The sequence below is a fragment of the Pholis gunnellus genome (assembly GCF_910591455.1).
Source record: "Pholis gunnellus genome assembly, chromosome: 2".
NCBI lineage: Eukaryota > Metazoa > Chordata > Actinopteri > Perciformes > Pholidae > Pholis > Pholis gunnellus.
Window position 1 is genome coordinate 14,982,171 of NC_136536.1, and position 19,886 is coordinate 15,002,056.

General features: G+C 47.6%; 1 protein-coding gene across 1 annotated transcript in view; it reads left to right on the forward strand.

Moving 5' to 3' along the window:
- Positions 1-9,523: 9,523 nt before the first annotated feature.
- Positions 9,524-19,886, forward strand: part of rerea (arginine-glutamic acid dipeptide (RE) repeats a) — a gene marked incomplete at its 5' end in the record, with an annotated part of 70,990 nt that continues 60,627 nt past the window's right edge. Inside the window, 2 exons of the mRNA XM_079175227.1 lie at positions 9,524-9,869; positions 18,546-18,616. Of these exons, the coding sequence (XP_079031353.1) occupies positions 9,524-9,869; positions 18,546-18,616 (417 nt within the window). The remainder of the gene's footprint in view (positions 9,870-18,545; positions 18,617-19,886) is intronic.

Sequence of the window (19,886 nt, forward strand, 5' to 3'; positions counted from 1 at the left end):
GAGAGGAGTGTGTGTGTTTGCGGTGTGTCTGTGGGTCGCTGAAGAGTTCTCACTCTGTTCTTACTGCGGCGATATGAAGGAGAGAAACGCACTCAGTTGGTTATCGGGCATTCACTCGTGAACCCTTGATGGATTACGAGTGTGTGTGTGTGTGTGTGTGTGTGTGTGTGTGTGTGTGTGTGTGTGTGTGTGTGTGTGTGTGTGTGTGTGTGTGTGTGTGTGTGTGTGTGTGTGTGTGTGTGTGTGTGTGTGTGTTAGAAACGGCGATAATGCACGACAGCGACGCTATCGAGACGCACTTCACTTGAACTATTTGTACAAGCAAAACAGCTGTATGTTTTGCCCTTTACTACCTTAGCTTTGCTCTGTGTCGTTTCACGTGCTCGCTGCCCCCCTGGGCTCTTGTTTGATGTCATTCATGTCATGCAAAATTGATTGCGAAGGCTCGCACAAATGCTGCGCCGCAATGAAGTTATCACGGTGTAAAGAAAGATTCCCCCTACATCTATTCTCCTAAACACACACTGTCACACTCGAGTGAATAGAACCTGTTTAAAACGCTGTCAGCCTTGCTGTTAGATCTGTGGCTGGGATTATGAAGTGACGCCTGTATTAGGATTTGAATGCTACCGCACAGCTCATTTAAACACTGATCTAGGCTCTCGCTTGATTCATCCTGTTTACTCATTACATGATAGCTATGGCGAAAGCAATTACTTTCAGCTTTGAAGTACCTTGCTTTTTGGTCACACTGCGACTCTTATTCATTTCGCCGGAGCTCCCAAGGCCCCGTGGCTTCCAATCAGTCCGGTGAGCGGCGTGCGCTAACGTCTTGCCTCTTTGTGTAGGAAATAGGTGGGTAAACACGGCCGAGTCCTTGAAGCACTTCCCCATCCCTGCTATTGGATTACCAGATGCCTTTCCGGGTCTCATCTGCACAGACGAGTGCCAAGATCAATGGAGCTCTTAGTGCAAAGCTAATTCGATCAGGACTGGCTTTGCTACTGCTGATCAGAGATTTCTTTCTTCTTCTTTCTTTTTTTTTTGTAAACGTGAAACAAAAACTTAATCAAGTCAAGCTCGCATCCAATAGAGCCCGTATTTTCAGCCGCCAATTACGAGGCATTTCATATTCATTATTGAATCGTTGAGGAGAGGTGTGGAGATGGAAGTAGTGAACCGCTGCGTAAAGTGATCCGGCCAGTTTTATGCTGAGTGTAGCAGGAACGCTGCTTTTTCTCCAGCAGAGAGCAACTGGCATCATAAATAAGCTACGAGCATGTTTTTGAGAGGGATGAGGTGTCTCCCGCTCTGACAGCGAGCAGAGAGAGAAGGGTTGAAGGGCATATTGACCCTCTTGTTCTGGAAAGTGAAAAGCAGACTCTTCAGTGCCCCTTGTTCCCCATTAATTATTGTTTGATGCTAATAAAGGAGGGAGGGGGGGGAGGGGGGTGGGGATGGGGGGGCATGTTATGAAACATAATTATTCATTGCAGCATTTCCCCCTCGACGAGCCTTGCCTCCCCTCCTCCCCTTGTGCTTAGTGAGGAAGCTGCCAGGGCTGTCAGTTGAGTACAGCAGGCAAAGATGTCCCCTCAGCCTTTTAAGGGGGGGTGGGGGACACACACACACACACACACACAGGAGGGAGCAGGGTGAAGGGCGCCATTTGCCCGGGTGATATATGAGGAGAGACAGCAATATATGTAAGGAGCTGCTGAAAGAAAGATAGAAGGTCAAGGCACATTACACTCCCGCCATTTATTGGCTGAGCACATAGTCTGACCTGGACTGCAAATACAGTTGCTCAGCAGCAGCAGCAGCAGCTTTTTGTTTGTTTATATACGTATGTGTGTGCTTGTAAATGTGCGTGTCAATGGCCTACACATTTTAGATTGACACGTGTGTGTGTGTGTGTGTGTGTGTACACTTAGATGAATGCTGTACTGTAGTGAATATGCTCTCAGTGGCTTTTTATAAGCTTGCAGATGCAGCGGGAAGCTGTTTTAACAAGGCTGTAGCTCCTCAAAGGTGTCCTCCTAGATTTCCATTCAGTGACTACTAGAGGCTGATCTCCTATGCATGAGCACAGCATATGGCGTGCTCATGCATAGGAGATCACAACGCAAGCATGGGATTAGGTAACAATTGTGTCGTGGTAATTGAGTGCAGTATAAACAGTCATTCCAGCAGCGCATATATATATATATATATATATATATATATATATATATATATATATATATATATATATATTTCTTCTCCTGTTTTTATTTAGTTGTATAAAGATAAAGATATAAAGCCTATCGTTCAGGTGATGATCTCTGTGTTCTGAGTGTTATTGGCAGAGGCAGACCTACGTTGTGTTTTCATTGTCATTAATCGCAATGGCCCGGTGGTGAGAGGAGAAGTCGGCGAGGCGGCCACGGTCAAAGCCTAACATTAACATTCCAAGAATATCTGAGGCTTATTCACAGCAACTCAGCCGCACAGCCGGCTGCATTCACCTTCGGTTTAAAAAGACTCAACGGGCCTGTAGTCTGCTTGAGATATGTTGTGTCGGCTGGTATTTTTAAAAAAGATTTTATGGGGGAGCATTTTCACCTTTACTTGACAGAGGCCAGTGTAGAAATGGGGGAGAGAGCGAGTGTGAGGGTGAGGGGTGGGGGGTGTATGACCTACACCAAAGGTCCTGAGGCCAGAATTGAAACCAGCACGTTGCAGTTAAATGTGCTGTAGCCACTTGGCTACTGAGTGCCGGGCGGTATTTCTAATGTGTCATTGTTGTTGCAATATGTAATCCAATATATTGCAGTCGCTAGGTGTTTGGAGAGATGAAAAATATGCAGCTTGTGTTTGCTCGAGGCACAGCACACTATCAGTCGGGGAACAAGTCTCCATTTCACACATGAACAGACAGAGTTAATCTGTGGATCACTACAGCACGCTGCGTAATATCCAGTTTCTATTCTCATATTTTCCCAAAAGCCCATCCCCCCCCCCCGCCCCCGCTGCTAATGCTTTCGGAAAATAGTTACCTTTCGTAGCCGGCATGTATTTTTAGATAGGCCGAAGTATTCGCTTGTGGTCCAGGTAGTAAAGCCTGACTCCTTGAGACTCTTTTAAATTAACGGTGTGTATTTGTAACCTGTGTATGTGTGTGGCCCCTGTGTGTGTGTGTGTGTGTGTGTGTGTGTGTGTGTGTGTTTGTGGCAGGGTGCATTAAATGCCACTGCTGTAAGAGGCCCCGGTCCCAGCTGCTGCATGTTTTATGAGCTGTCCTCTGAGGATATGGGAGCTCAGATCCTGCTTGTTTCCAGCAGTGTTTTCATCACTCCTGGCCACTTCCCCCAAGCTGTGTTTTTTTCTCTCTCTCTCGCTCTCTTTTTGATGAGGGAGAAGGAAACGCATCCAGAATAAGGCAATATTTACAACACAGCCCCGTCTGTGGCCGCAGCGTGGCCCGCTGCACGGAGGCCCTACAGACTCCTGATTCATATTATTCTCCCATGCGCACTGCAGAGGGTGCTTTCCCCTCTGCCTCGGATCACCGGCCCACACCACTGAGATGGTGGATGACAAGGCTGAACGCTACACTGAATATTCCACTCCTTCCCCGCTGGCTGCTCTCTGAAGCCGCCCCCTTTTTCCTTGAACAAACACATTTCCAACTGGAGAACATTCACTCGCGCCGTCTGTTTACAGTGTTACACATTGACTCGGGAGTTATGGCTGCGCGGTTTGCGAGAACGCTGAAATTAGCACGGAGGGTAACAAACAAAAAGGGGGATGTTGTGCGTTAACAATCCTTTGTTGTGTTTTTTTTCGTAACGACAGCCAATCGCGACTGTTTGGTTGTGTGGCAGTTGGTAGTTAGAGGAGAGGCGTTTGCATATGAAATAATAGCCCTTCCTAATTAGAGGTAATGCCATCCTGTGGTATCTAGAGGTGGAGGTGTTTTTTTTTTTTTTGGGCTCGCATCATTATAAGACGTTTAATGGAGGGATTGCCCCCCCCCCCCCCCTCCTCCTCCTTTCCCTCCTCCTCCCCACCATCTGCTCGAGAATGGAGCAGAGTTTGCCGACACACAGCTAAATAATTTAGGCGGAAAAAATGGTTCTGTGTACTGACCTAATGGCTTTGTTTTTTTTGGGAGACATCCTTCAGTAACCCCGCCGGTCTGTGCTGTCGGTGTGAAACCCCAGAGCTGTCTTATCTGTCGCTCTCATCTATTTATGTTAGTTCTTCCTCTGTGTTGGCACATCACTCTGTGTGGCGCGGTGATTAGAGTAGCTGGAGGATGTAGGGCAACCATATGAATACATTTCCTCCTCACCCACGCTCATTCAGACGACCAGTTGCAGTTGAACTGATGGATGCAATCGTTGAGCTGATCTTGGAGGAAGGGGGGGGGGGGGGGTTGATTGCAGGATATCAGTGCAAGTGGTGCATGATTGAGTGCTCAAATATTAAAATTCTCAAGAGTCCTTTTATTCTAACAGACGAAAAAAATCAGTGTTGTCTTTTTCACTATGCACATCTGACATGAAAGTGTCATGTAACTCACTCCCCCCCCTTTACAGCTCTGCTCCATTTTTATGTTTGAAGATACATATATGACACCAATATTTTTAAGTGCAAGTCAGGGTTGGATGTGTCCCCAGTGCATATTTATACCTCTCCTGACCTCAGTTCTACCCTTTGGGTAAATTTCCATTACAACAGCATAATTCACGGAAAAATTATTGTATCGTCAGTGCTTCTCGAGAGGTGAAAGACACAAGAAATCCTTTCAAATCAGGCACTTTATTCACACGGCCTACACATCTACAGGGAAGCTCAATCAAGAGACACATTCATGATAGCGCTGTGCTTGCCGCTACATACCTCACATTCCCCTGCTTCTCTTATCAATGACACATTGGGAGAGGTCCATTACCGGCCCCTGCCCACAATTATTAATTTCTCAAGAGTGCCTCGCGTAGAGGAAGAGGGGGAAAGGGTGACAATGGACAACCCTGGCATTTCCCTCAGGAGCCGTGTCTAAACATGACGCCCGGCGTAGCAGTCGGAGCGGCCCGAAATGGCCTTCAGCTCGACAAAAAACGTGGCCGACTGAGAGGGGGACCGTGTCTGGAAGTAACTGGTATTAAGGCTGCGAAATGAAGTCCTGCTCACAGACCCTGTACATAATGGACATCTCGGGCTGTGGAGCCGCCCCCTCAGGGCCCATTCGGGGACTAGAGGAGGATATTTTGACTAGACGGAGTAGAGGCTTCGGCCCCGTGGAGCACACGGTCTGAGCCCTCGCGTCTGTGGTGGAAAGTACCTGTGGACTGTTGGACAGAGAATATGTTTGTCTTTGTGGATGTTCGGTTTACGTTACAGAAAGACGCCAGTATATGCTGGAGGATTTAGTACATTCTCTTAATGTTTTGAGACAGTGATAGTTTAATGTTGCACACGGTGTCATTTTGCATAAGAATCTGCTCTTGTGCAGCAGCCTTTTTTTTACCGTTGGAGTCTCGAGGCAGGCTTAAATGTTGGAAAGCCCCAAGCTATCTTTTTCTCGAGCACGGCTTTTACCTACTAAACTAACCCCGGATGCCGACTAAAAATAGAGCCTTTTGTGAGCACAGCTTTAGCAGAGAGAGAGAGAGAAAAAAAAAAAAAAGATGCGGTTTACTCATCAGTGAATTGAAAAACAAGTGGAGCAGACAAGTGTCTCTGCCCTGCCAATGTGAACTAAAACAGAGAGGGCCTCGGAGAATAAAGCGAGCCGTGATTGCACCAGGTAAGACAAAGCAGAGGCGGCGTGCAGAGACCACAGAGAATCCCTTATGAAGTGGCCTACCCCTCGCCTCCAGCTGAGCCTTTCATTGTACTGTTGTTTCTAGGGGCCTTTGGGTGGCAGCTTAGATTAGATCGCACCGAGTAATGGATTGGAGCTGACGAAAAACCCGCTGCAGCTCCGCATCACCGCAGCTAGGATCCGTCCACTGCTGAGGATCTGGCTGCTTTATTCGGATCAATTTGAGTTGCCCTCATTGTTAATAACCCTGTGTTTATTCATGCTAACATTGTTCTCCTCTAATCTGTATTCACGCGAGTATTTCATTCAATCCCTCCGCAAAGCCGGCCCTAAATCCTTGCCAATCACATTTTGCTACTTCATAATTCTCCAATTGAATATGCCATGAATGACTCTCTCTCCCAAAACTGAGCGGATCACTGTGCTGGATATATTGTCTTTATTTTACATTTTACATTTAAATGTAGAAAATTCTAGTTCCTCTATTATTTAAAAAAAGAAATGCTGTATGAATAAAATGTCCAGCTTTTGCGAATTTTAAATCCAAGATATTCAATTACAAAAATTTGGCGGGATAAAAAAAAAAGAAAGAAACCCGACAGCTGTATAGGTACTCAAGCAAAGCGTGTTAATTTGGATGTTTATCCATAGACATGTTTTAATTTAAAACTACAGAGATGAGCATGGATTTGGGTAAATGCGAGAGTGATTGGAATGAATAAAACATGGATTTTCTTCTTTCTTTTTTTAAGGCTGTTTGGGAGCGAAAAACAACCAAAAAGAAGCTGTGTTTAGTAACAGAAACCTGCTGTGTGGCCATTGTGGGGGATGATGTGTTAATCGAGCCACAAACTGTGTGTTTTTTTCGGGCCAGAGGTCTCATTTCTACCGCCTTGGAAAAGAGAAATGTATTTGAGCAGGGCCCCGCTGGCTGCTAGTGCTTGACTCCATTGCAGTAATGTAAATGGTGGATTAGGCAACGTTGGCTGGGACGCCCTTAACCACCTCTCCGGCCACTGCCCCCCCCCCCCCCCCGGCCCCCCCTTCTCTTTTCCATTAAGACAGCTGGTATCTTTCAAAGGGTCCCGGCTCAGTGATTGATGTGTAATAGCTCCGAGCCTCACCTGCCCCCTCACAGCGTTATTCATCGGCCAGCTTTTCTACTGAGCACTTTGTTTCCCGGGTTGTGGGTGGAGAGCCCCCCCCCCCCCCCCCCCTCCTCACTCTCTCTCTCTGTCTCTCTATCCGTCTCACTCTCTCTTTCTCTTCCCTGTCAGCCATCAATACATTATGACTTTTCATTGCCACGGTGGCACTACTTCACACTGAATCGCTCCTTTTTTTACTCACTCAATGTGTTCGACTTCAGATTGCTCATGTATCTGCATCACACTGCAGCTGCTGATGTGCAACAAACGAGCCGTAGACGTATTGTTAACTGACTAGTGAAAGTTTGAACACCAATTAAGAGCAAGCGCATGTCCGTACGGGGGATTTTTTTTAATGAAAAAATACAACTATGTCATTGGAGATCCAGAAATTGGAATGAGGCAGTTGTGTGTAAAGTGTATCCAGATGTGAGCTAATAGCACCTAGATTGTTAAGATACTTATAGAAGCTTACAGCGGCCCACGACATCAAAGGAGAATGGGCCAGCCCTCCATTTGCAACAGTTCAGGGTCCTCGTTGCTCTCGCTGGGAGAGGCTTATGTTACTGATTAGAGGGGAGTAGTGCTGCTTAGCTCACACACGGATTGTGGCAGCTCCCCGCATTTAGAGCCGTGCAATCAAATGGTACCTTCATCAATGTTTTCATGTTCCTCACACCTCCGAGTCATGCTGCTGGATATGGACACAGGACCCCCTCTTGTGTCCATATCCAGCAGCATGACTCGGAGGGGGGGGGGGGCACAGTATGTATTTTGGCACACACCGACAGAGGTGTGTATCCGCGTCGAGGTGTGTGTGTGTGTGTGTCCTTTCCTGAGCCCTTGCGTCCTCTGTGTTGCGCACTAATGTGCTTCCTGCATATGCGTACGCTGGCGGCCCAGTGGTCGCCGTGGTAACTCATCATTAGGTGATTAATGGGGCTGTGACGAGGCTGCGGTTTAATCAGGCCCGGTGTTTGTGTTGAAGCCGACGACAAGAGCAGCTGCCCTGTCAGTTGGTGTCTGCTCGTGAGATGACAGCACCCGCTGCTGAGGAGCGCCGTTGTCAAACACGCTTCATTGTGTGTGTGTGTGTGCGTGCGTGTGTGTGTGTGTGTGTGTGTGTGTGTGTGTGTGTGTGTGTGTGTGTGTGTGTGTGAGTCAAAACCCTCTCCACCTTCCTCTCTCCTTCTGCTCTTTACATCCCATTCTCTCTCCAGCCTTTACAATAAACGCACGTCCCCTTGCAGACACGCTGTATAAATCTCCACTCGAAGCGGAGTCTGCTTCACCTGGCTCCATCTCTTCTTCCCCTTCCTAATTTTTCACTCTCCCTCTCCCACCCTGCTATCACCACCATGGTAACGCGGGCGCTGATTGCCTGGTCTGCTCCCTCTGGGGGCTGTAATAACTATTTCTAGTTAATTTGTTGCAGTGGGGGGTGGGGGGGGGGGGTAAACACTGGCAGTAAATGAGAAGCCTCCTTTGTAGGCACAGTGTGTGGTGGCAGTGTGGTGCAGACGGCGTGCTGCTTCAGCTTTTGCCCGCTTCACTGTTTACGGAGGATTTCATTATGGCATGAGGAAGCGGGAGCTGGGTTTCCTTTTTGAGTGAACAACAGCAGAAAATGGCAGTGGACCCGGCACGGCAAATGACTGGCTCAGCCTCTCTCCTTACCCAGTGGATTGCTGTGTTCTTCCCTCCAGAGCTGTCACTTCACATTAACACAGCGGTGACTGTCAGACGGGGCAGAGGGTTGGGGTGCTGTTCAGTAAGCCAGAGTACACACACACACACACACACACTGCCACACACAGATGAGTAAAATTCAGCCTTGTGTCATCACAGATGGTCTGCAGAAAAGCGAGCCAGTTAACGCCGTCGTTGAGCTTTATGCTGCGTCGCTCCCATTGAAGGCGACAAGCAGCGTCTTGTGCCGAAAAGCCCCTCGACACATTATCTCCGAGGAATTCTATTGGCTGCCAGCCTCGTCCTCAATGCTGCAATACCTCTCTATGCGTATTCAGTTACGACTCCCCTTAAGCTTATTGTGTTACAAATACTGTGCATGTAGCACTTGTCATTGTCTCTCTCTCTTTCCACTCTTTTGCCCTTTAATAACTCAGTTTCTGAAAGAATGAAAATATGCTTGAGCAGGAAGCTAGGAGGTTCTGTTCTTTGATAAAGCTACTCAGTGCTCTCCAGAGTATACATGGTCGTGGAGGGGAGTGCCAACAATTACTGTGATGTTGAGAAGAGTCAGCACAGCTGCCTGATCTCTAGGAACTAATCTTGTTTTTCTCCCCCCACAAAAGATCTCCTCCAGCACAAAAACAAAACCCTCTTTACTTAGAAAATGTTGCTTCCTTACTATAAGGATAATGAGTTATGCTAATTGTCCCTCTTCTCTTGTCCACAGCTTTTCTGAAACACTGGGGTTGTTGGTGTGGCCAAATTTTCCCTGGATTTGACTGGTAAATTCAGAAGACTGAAGCCCAGGCTCACAGTCTACCTTTCACGGAGGCCCAGCCGTGAGAGGACTGAGGAAGGCACGTGGCGGATCATGACGGCCGACAAAGAGAAGGAGAGGGAGAAAGAGCGGGACAGGGACAGAGACAGGGACCGGGACAAGAGAGAGTCCGGTAAGTCCCGCCGGCAGGACGGGGAGAGCGAGAGCTCCAGGCCCCGGCGCAGCTGTACGCTGGAGGGCGGGGCCAAGAACTATGCAGAGAGCGACCACAGCGAGGACGAGGACAATGGCAGCACGGGCGGAGGAAGCGGCACGGCGGAGGAGGCCGGCAAGAAGGGCAAGAAGAAGACGCCCAAGAAGAAGTCGCGCTACGAGCGCACGGAGAACGGGGAAATCACGTCCTTCATCACGGAAGACGATGTTGTTTACAGACCCGGAGGTAAGTCCTAGTCACGACTAATCTTAAGTGGGTATGCGAGTGGGCTGCACTCGTCTGCATGGTCACCAACTGCGGTGAACAGTAGTCCATCTCCATGAATCAATTTCCCAGTTTAACAGCACAATCACTATGTCCCACTTTGTTGTCAATCAGCTGTTTTGGGGGAAGAATTGATTCACATTTTGACTGAATCAAAGATGAATCCCTTGGTTAAAGAAGCGGTCGTCTCTGTGTTGCAATAAGCTGCTGAGGGATTGTAGAGTAGCAACTCTCTAACAGCAGAAGTACTTCCTCAGGCTAGAGGCCAATACGTCATACAATCAATTCCAAGTTGACCCACTCTGTGCTTTGTCTTGGCTTAAGTCAATAAAGCAAAGTGGTGCTTCACTGGATGATGTGATAGTGACGACAGCCACGATAATGATTTCATCCCAACACCGTCTGCCTCCCTGAATGTATGCTATCTCCTCCGGGGCCGAAAGGTACTCTGGTTTCCTGTAGAGATGTTTGAGCTACGCTGCGGCGTGTTTTTATTCCGTCTGATGCGCGAGGCTAAAAGGAGAACCAACCTTTTCCGCAGCTGTAAACATGGCCTCTCTTTCACCTACTGTTTAGAAATTGGTTGTATTAGAGGGAGGGGGGGTGTCAACACTTACTGTCGGGAAGGAAGCCAGACCAGCTAGGTGTGTGTGTGTGTGTGTGTGTGTGTGTGTGTGTGTGTGTGTGTGTGTGTGTGTGTGTGTGTGTGTGTGTGTGTGTGTGTGTGTGTGTGTGTGTGTGTGTGTGTGTGTGTGTGTGTGTGTGTGTGTGTGTGTGTGTTAGTGTGCTCTCAGCTACTGCTCGCTGCTATCCGCAGTGCAAACTAAATCACTGCTGCCCGTGTCTTTTCGTTTATCTAGCAGCTAGCAAAAGGTCAAGTAGTGTGAGAGGGAGAGGGGGGGGGAGGAAATTACAACCAGTGTGTTATTGTCACAGCATTGTTATTGTCTTCTTCAACTACCTGCCCATAAACACATCCACCCAAACACTCCCTCCCTTTTTTTGCCTTTTCAAATACTAAAGAGACAACTTCAAGTAGGTGCAGTGAAACAGCCAGACCTCCCCACCCTACACTTACCGTCTAGCTGCGCAATCTTGTCGGCTAAATTATCTCCATCTGCACCGGTATCAGTAGAAGTACCTCTAGAACGCATTAACCCAAGTCTCGTTGTTGCTCACTCTCTATTTCTGTTTCTCTAACTCTCAGCAACAGACTCCATTGAAGCATTTTTTGCGCCGCATTTCATGTTTAATAGAGAGAGCACCAGCGCTTTGTCTCATACTTAACCATGCGGAGAGGGGAGGGGGGGGGGGGTAGAGAGAGAGAGAGGGGGACGGAAGCAGTCAGTCACATCAATGAAACATTCAAAAGGCACATAAACAAAGTCGACCGTCTCAGTGGATTAGCCCTGCCGAATATTTATATTTCCACATCCGAGTGCACAAGCACAGCCAGTGTCTGGTTGATGGGGAATATTTATGTTTCCTGTCTTCTCCCTCAATTAGTTTGACAGGTCTAGAACAGAGCGGCTCGAGTGTCACACAACCTGCCCTCCCTCCACAGAGACTGCTGCTGTTAGATTGGTTTAGATTAGGGATGAGAACAGGATTGGGTAGTCGGTGGCCCCAGCACCAGTACACTAGTTTGTAATTTACCTCCTATTGTCAATGTAGAAGATCCTCCACCTCAGCAACTGACCTCCTGCTGTCTCCTCTGCTCATTGTTCAAGTGATAAGCCCTGTGTGTGTGTGTTTGTGTGTAGTGTGTGCGTGTGTGTGTGTGTAGGGCGTGTTTTCCTCCTCCTGCTTGGTCATTGGTAGCAGCCTTCTTGCAATCAGATTTGATGCGTGCAGCTTAGGCAGGCACAAAGCCTGCGATGGATTATGCTTTACTAAATGTTAAATCCTTTTATAGCCGTCTAGTGACACACAATATGTAAAACTAACCACCCCTGGAGAGGGATTTACTCCGCCCCAGACATGGGGAGAGAGAAGAACTCGGTGACGGTAAGAGGGGCAGAATCAGAAAGAATTTGTCAACCAAAAATGCTGTTTTGATTGCTTTTGACACAGGGAGCTTTAGAAAAACATACAGGCCTGTGTCATCACACAAGACATAATAGGTAAGCCAGTAGTGAAGCCGTCTGCACACTCCCAATCTGCAGCCACCTCCCAATCTCTCTGCTCAGCCTCTCTATCCCTTGAAGATGGGTTCAGGCGGCTTAGTGCACATCGATTGGATGGGTGTGCAGTCGGGCCAGTAGGTGGGCCTGCAGCTAACTGCTACTGCTTAAAATAAAAAAGGATGGAGGAGTGTGTCTGCGGCGGTGGCCGGGGGACTTTGTCCCAGGCCACTGGTGTGGTGGGCTACTGGGGTGAACAGTGCAAACAGACATGCCAAATCGATCTGTGTCCTGTGGCTGAGCTCTCACCTTTTTCCCCAGGCCCCGGCAAAAACCCTTCCAGAGCGTGTTCTCCACACTCGTCCACCACCCCACCCCAGAGTATAGATCCTCTCTCTGGAGATTATACCCACTGCCATAGGGGGGGGATCAATAGGAGACACCCTAGAAGCAAGAACACACGCATGCACAGGTCACTGATAACCACTATTTCTGCATGCTCACAAGTGTACTTCGACTTATATTCATGCACACACCAACACATATACAAGGCATGCTTTTAGCAGTCATAGAGCCAGTTCCTATCTGTCAAAAAAGCACACTCCTGCAACACACAAAGACACAACACGGTCCACATTGCTCATCCCGGCTCTCCACTGCAGCAGGACTCTGCTTGGCGCTGCAGGCGGCTGGCTGCCATAGCATGTCTCCTTCCTTCTTAACTGACTGGCTGGCTAGTCTGTTTAAAATGGAGAGAGCTAATGGAAACCACCTGCCCCCCCCCCCCCCCACTCCTTCAGCCCTTCTACCGCAGTTTATGTCACACAACATGGCTGCCACAGCCAACCCTACTGAGTTTCAGGACGATAATGATTAGATTGGATCATGTCGTAGAAGGCGAAGTGTATAATATGTATAATACAGAGAGATTGCAGGCTAGTCTGAGAAAAACACCTTGTGTGTATGAGTGTTGGGGGAGTTGTTGATATGGACAGCTGGCGCTTCTTGCCGCAGCCACAAAAGAACCCTAGGGAGTGTGTGTGTGTGTGTGTGTGTGTGTGTGTGTGTCTCATGTGCACACAAAGTAAGTGTGTGTCTGACACACACATGTAGAGCTGGATAACTAGCACTCCCTCTCTTCTTCAAACTCTGGACCAACTGTTGGCAGTCACACAACACAATTTCTTATACATTTTAAACTTAATATTTATATTTAATAAAAAGTGAGTTTTGAACGAGTGTAAAATATGATTTCAAGTGAATGGGCTTAACCGACAAACTGACAGTTGCTCTAACACACCAACCCTTTACAGGGTTCGGACAAAGTCTTTAAAGTTTGAAGCATGTTTAATTTGAACCGCTTTTTTACGCTTGAACTTGAATATAATTCTTGAAAAATGCTAAATTTTCAACATAATCTGGTGTTTCATCTACACAACCACCCATGTGAACCAAAAAACATTTTAGTATTTGAAGTGAATATTTGTTTGTTACACACTAGACTCAGCGGACCCCCTTCAGCCGTCAGGAGAAAGTAAAAGAACTGAATGAGTTGCCATGAGCAATAAAGTTTTATTGAACAAGTGTTGCAACTGTCGCTGATTTGCATCGCTGCCGGTATAAATAGTTTTGATGCAAAGTATTTGCAGGCGAGCGTTTCACATTTTCGCGTATTGTTTTTTTCCTCACGCCGCTGGTCGGTAAAGGCCTTTTACTCTGGAGATAGGCGAGCGTTGAATAATCATAATCAAAACATCACAGTTAATGTGAACAGCTGATAAAATAGGCAAAGTGTTAATCCTCATTGATTGCTGTGGGTATAATTGAATTCTGGGAATTTGTATTTTTCACAGTTGCATTATTTGTTACAGTTTAGATGTGATGATAAAGGCTTCGAGGGTCTTGACATTTTTGGATTAGGTACCTTTTAAAGTGCTTGGATTTGACTCTTAAAAGGCTGTACGAACCCTTCATTCAGTGCCTTTAAAAGTGATTTATAATGTAAGGTACCTCGCACAGAATTCCATCATGGGTATACATTTGAACTGCAAATCATTTATTACTTAAAGTGAATTGCCCTTCATAGGAACGCAACATTCGACTGAGGTCTGTTTTCAGTACGAGTCCTCTTGAGAAGCCTGTCTAATGTGGTGCAGTATGGGTCAGATCGGTCACTCTGCACCGCGGTCTGGAGCTGGATGAGCATCGCACATCCCCTGCTCCACAAAGACTAGCTGCAGATCAGTTTGGCTAACATGAGGGACAAGCCCTTGGAGTCGTCTCGCATTGAAACATAGCAGTGTAAATCTGTAGCCTGTCGCTAACTGAACAGATCTATTTAAAAAAAAAAAAACTCTCTGCTCGCCCATCTCTCCCCACGCTGGAGACTCTGGGAAAAGGGCTTTTTAGTGAAATCCAACCACCTGCCGACTGCTAAATGAGAAAGCGTGGGCTAGCCGAGAGGGAGAGGAGAGGAGAGGAGAGGAGGCGGAGTGGGGGGGGGGGGGGGGGGGGGGTTGTCAAAGAGCCTCTGTTCTCCCCTAGGAGCCCAGTCAGCTGTAGGCCTGCCCTATTGTAGAAAGCCGATGGTATCGCTTGCCAGGTATTTCCCCCTGTTTTTCCAGCGAGAGGAAGCGAGCGTTATTGGGCTCGTGGATGGCGATCGAGGAAGGAAGGGAAGTTGGGGAAGAATCAAAGTATCCGTGTGCCTGCAGGCCTTGACCCAGCAGGAAGTGGCCCAAGGCTGACTTGGTCATCAGCTGGTCCTCCTTGCAGAGAGCGGTCTGTGCTGGATCAGTAATGACACCAGTTCCCCCTCTTTCTCCAGAGCTCTCTCTCTCTTTCTCTCTTGGCCCTCTAGTCCCCTCACACCCCTGTGGTTCCATTATTGCATTCCTTGTGCTATTTAATTTTAGGATCAGTACACTCAAGGGGGGTAGCTTTGCTAAAGCTGTGCACTACTCTGCTGTGTGTGTGTGTGTGTGTGTGTGTGCGTGTGTGTGCGCGCGTGTGTGTGCGCGTGTGTACGTTTGCGCATGTGTGCTCTGCCATGTTTGAGCCGAGCACCCCTTTTAACAATGCAGGTGCGTCCTGCCTCATGGCTAACACTTACCACCTGCTAGCACGGCTTAGACAAATGCCCCTCTTGATGTAATAAGCCTGTTTGTGTCCCAAAATGTGCTCATAGTCTTGCTGCGTTTAGCTGATCTCATTCCACTGCCTCCCCCCCCCAATCACTGTTTACAAAACATTGGCATATATGACTGTGTTCACATTGAGACTTTTCCACTGTTGGCGGCTCGTAAAAGAAAGCCAAGCTGATTTTTATCTAAGGAAACCCCCCCCACCTCCCCTCCCCTCTGCTGAAATGCTGCAGCAAATTAAATAGCATCTTATTTGCTTGATACAGAGAGAGAGGGAAGGACACGGCTCTTTTGCTGAGGCTAGGTGTGTTTTAGATTAGACATGCTTGGAAGCCATTAGAGAATGGCTGGCTGAACAATGAGCTACAGCTGAGTAAATTACTGTGTGTGTGTGTGTGTGTGTGTGTGTGTGTGTGTGTGTAAAAATATATATATATATGTGTGTGTGTGTGTGTGTGTGTCACACGAGGTTGTAACAATGAATATGATGTCGCTTAAACTCGGCGGTGACGATGTAATTGGAGGAACGGTGACCGCCAGGATCAGGTTTCAGCGCAGTGCTCAGGTCTAAGGAGCTGTGCTCAGTATCTTCACGATGACGTCCCCCGTGTGTCAAAAGCATTGAACTTTCCCTCGCTCTCTGTCTTTGTGGGTGGCGCGGCGGTCGGCGGTGGATTGTAGGGTGGAGGCGAGTAGAAGAAGTTAAACTTAACAGCTGCAAAGGGAGCGAGAGCGCTCTACTACAAAGGCCCTGCTGTGGCTCTCCCTCCTACGGCGAAGGCCACATCCATCCAACGAGCACACACTTCAACCCTAAGAGAAGGGCCCATCCCCCCCCACACAGACCCCTCCACAGCTAAACCTCTCGTCCCTCCCCTTTCCACTTCCCCACTTGAGCGAGGAGACCCACTTCCAACTGCACAAAATGGCAGGAATGTTTAACAAGCCCGGCAGACCCCGAAGGAACCGCGTCCCCCCCCCCCCCACACACACACACACACACACACACACACACACACACACACACACACACACACACACACACACACACACCCAACCTCCCTGAGCGCCGTTGCCTCCTTTTTGGTTCAAGCGGGAAGAGTCCGAAGCATTAACCGGGTTTTAACTCCCACGTTCATTGGGAATCGTATTATAGCCGCTCTCAGAGAAATGCCCTTGAGGTAGTCAACTTTTAGTGCCCAGGATGAATTCAAAATGTGCTTTTGACGTTCGGAGAATAGACTCGCTCGCTGTCTGCGAATGATTAAACTAGATCCCTGTCTCTCTCTCTCTCTTCTTTTCTTCCAAACCGCCTATCTTTTTCACTCCTGCTGTCTGTTCTTTACGCCTGTTGATGTGCTCTGGGGTGCAGACACGGAGATCTGGCCCCTCTAAATGAATGTGCCGACGAGGTGAAGGGACACTAAACCCTAATTCCCCCGATTTGACTCCTCCGAAACATGTCATCTCATTCAGATTAGTCTCTTTTGTTCTCGGCCCTCCCTCCCTCCCCCCACTCCCTCCCCCCACTCCCTCGCTCCCCTCCTCCTCCTCCTCCTCCTCCTCCTCCTCCTCCCGCGTCTCTGTCTCTCTCTCTCAACACACACACTGTGTTGCTCACAGATCACACAATAGCACTGATGGATATTTTCATTCATGTTATCTTGTAAATGACTTCCAGGGATGGTGTAGAGGAGGGAGAAAAAGGAGGGAGCGGGGAGAAGAGAGAAGAGGGCAGTAGTGAGAGATATAATGCGTCACTCAGAGCCAGCGAGGGCGATAACCCCCCCCCCCCCCCCAGAACAGCTCATTCAGCCCACAGCAGATAACAAGCCCACCCTGGGGTTACACACACACACACACACACACACACACACATGCACAGAGCCTCTTAAAAAAAACAAAGCCCATGATGTCACAGTCGCACTCGTACACACCAGCCCCTCTACAAATGGTGTCTTGGGTGTCGGAGCCATTTAATATCTGTGCCACCCCTCTTTTGCTCTGTAAGCGGTAAGATAAACCACAGCCAGATCGATAACTCTGTTGACACAAACAAATAAATAACAGACGACGGTGCCATCAGTCACTGGAGAAAAAAAAAAAAAAAAGCTAGCCGCTCATCTTTTGTTTGGAAAAGTGTGGCGTAGTCCTTCTGCTCAGCGTTAGTTTTTGGTGAAATGATCGCCAGCAGTGTGCGTTGTTAGTGCACGTCTTACCTTTTTTTTTTTTACTCAGAGCTTACAGGCCGTCTTCATCGCCCGCGTGTTGATGCGAGCGTGAGCGCCCGTTGCACCAAATGGCAGGCAAAGCCAGCCTTGGGAGCAGTCAACATAGCTTGTTGCATTGCTTCCATTTGAACAGAAGGTCAATTTTTACGTGTGTGATGTATCTTTCCAATCAATTAAGTGTCTGTGGCTTTTGATTGCTTTGCCCCGTTGAGCAAGCAGGAGCTGTCTTTTACTGGTTGTTATTTAAACCAAAAATAAATATATATTTTTGTCTCCGTTTGATCACACTCCTGTTTTTTTTTTGTGTTGCAGCTAAAAGCAAAAGCGCAAGGTGAATGGGAGACTATTATGCTAATTTGCCTTTTGTGGATTCAAATCTCTTTTTTCTCCTCTAATAATTCTAACCCTTGGCTGTTTTTCTGGAAAGTACTGTGCCAGGCTTAGCCGTAACCATTAGCCGTGTCCCCCCGCCTCCTCCTCCCTTTCTTCTCCACAGAAGTGGCTGTGTGTTTTTGTCCTCTGCAGCGTGAATGTTTTTGTTAAGGAGATGAGGGTTCGCGACCCGGCCATACCACCAGTCACATTCAATTTAACAGCACAGCCGGGCCAGGGCCACCTCCTCACACACACACACACACAATGTGAGGGGGCTGCGTTTAACACTCGAGGGTTATGTAATTTGGCAACATTTTAAAACATGAGAGGACAGAAGGTGAATTTTTTTTGGGGGGGGGGAGGTTTCGCCGCTATGCTAACACAAAGCTAACTTGGCATATATCAGTGCAGCGACAGAAGTTGTCATTTTTTTGTAGGAGCGCGTTACAGTGCTGACTCGTGGGGTAGAATGGGTTTAAAGTCAGTATTACTCACTGGTGTATAAATGGAGTGGAACAATAACATAATTCCCCTTGGGCGTAATGTTTGCTTTGGAAAGGCAACCTTGTAGCGCTCCAAAAGTCCTTAATCCTATTACTCGCATTCCAATTGAATTTGACTCGAGGAGAAAAATGTCTTTTCAGCAGAGGTAACGGCACCCAAAATAATATATTACCGAGTCTGTCTGCATAAAACATGAACGCTTTGGGAAGAGTGAAGATCTTCCTTCAAGCTCACTTTTCTTTTGTTTCTTTTCTCTCACAGATTGTGTGTACATTGAAAGTCGGCGGCCCAACACTCCCTACTTCATTTGTAGCATTCAGGATTTCAAGCTGGTGAGTACATTTTCACTTCCTGTCTGTGCTGTTTTATCCCCTTGTGTCCTCACACTGAGGGCCTGAGGGTCACCACTGATTCGCCCACCCACCCCGTGTGGCGGGGCGTTTAGGTGGAGGGTTGCACATTTGTGGTACACTGTGGTAGTCTGATGAGGACGGACTACAAATCATAGTGAAATAAAATCAGTTTGTTTCAGGAAGTTTGTTTTTAAAGGGTGATGTGGAAAAGAGAATCCGGCTTGAATATTAACCACCTTTGTGGTCCGCTGGCAGTGTAATAATGCTTGCGATGGAAATAAAGATGTTTGTCGATGCACTTAATTGATTTAATGAAGGAGACCATCACCAGTTTTCAATTGATTTTTTTTTTTTTTTACAGCCTAATGTGGCCAAATTGCCTCTTTTGCTGAATAAAGAAAGAAATTAGTTTTTAATTTGCCACTGAGAAAGGCTGATTCATCAGACTCAGTCAGTTTAGTGAAGTGGTGCTTGTTTTCTCCGCAATAGGACACCTACAATGTAACACACACAGACAAATTGATATTCACACACTGCATTCTCTATGTCTGCTAAAGTGGGGGAGGGGATTATATTGAGTTCACCCGACAGATCTGTCTTTATTCATGTTGAGGAGAAAGAAATGCAGTTAGATCATTTTCTACACTGTAGTCCTCTAATGGCACACTGAACAGCTTACAGCGACCTGCAAGCCATTCCAATTACCTTTTTTTTTAAATCAATATATGATCTTGAAGTGCTGTATTAGAGGTCATTGCTACCAAACAAGTGTTTCTTTTGACTCCGGAAATTTGCCGGGTCACAAAGTTCCCCAAATGCGAACCCACCGCCTGAAGTCAGTTGTTTTTAATTGGTCCTTTGTCCCGTTTTCACATATGGAGCTCGGAACACGTTTTGGCCGCAGCTTTGCAGTGATGTGCATTTAATGCAGCAAAGGCTGCTGGAATATGTTAGTGATGGGTCCGTGTTGCCAAATGAAGCGGCACCTGACCCTGCCGGAGCGAGCATCGCCCGTCTCTTAACGGATCGGTTGTCTGAGCAGAGTGCAGAAGGCCTCGGTGAGGGGCGGCCGGGCCCCAGGGGGCCAAAGTAATGGCTGCCAACAGCTAGGGTGATGATGTGAGGTCAGCTCAGAGGCCACCCACAACACTTCTGGAGAAGGTGGACTAGTGTGTGTGTATGTATATATACGTGTGTGCGTGTGTGTGTATTTGAGGTGGGTGTGTTGGCACTTAAGTTTCATGTGTGA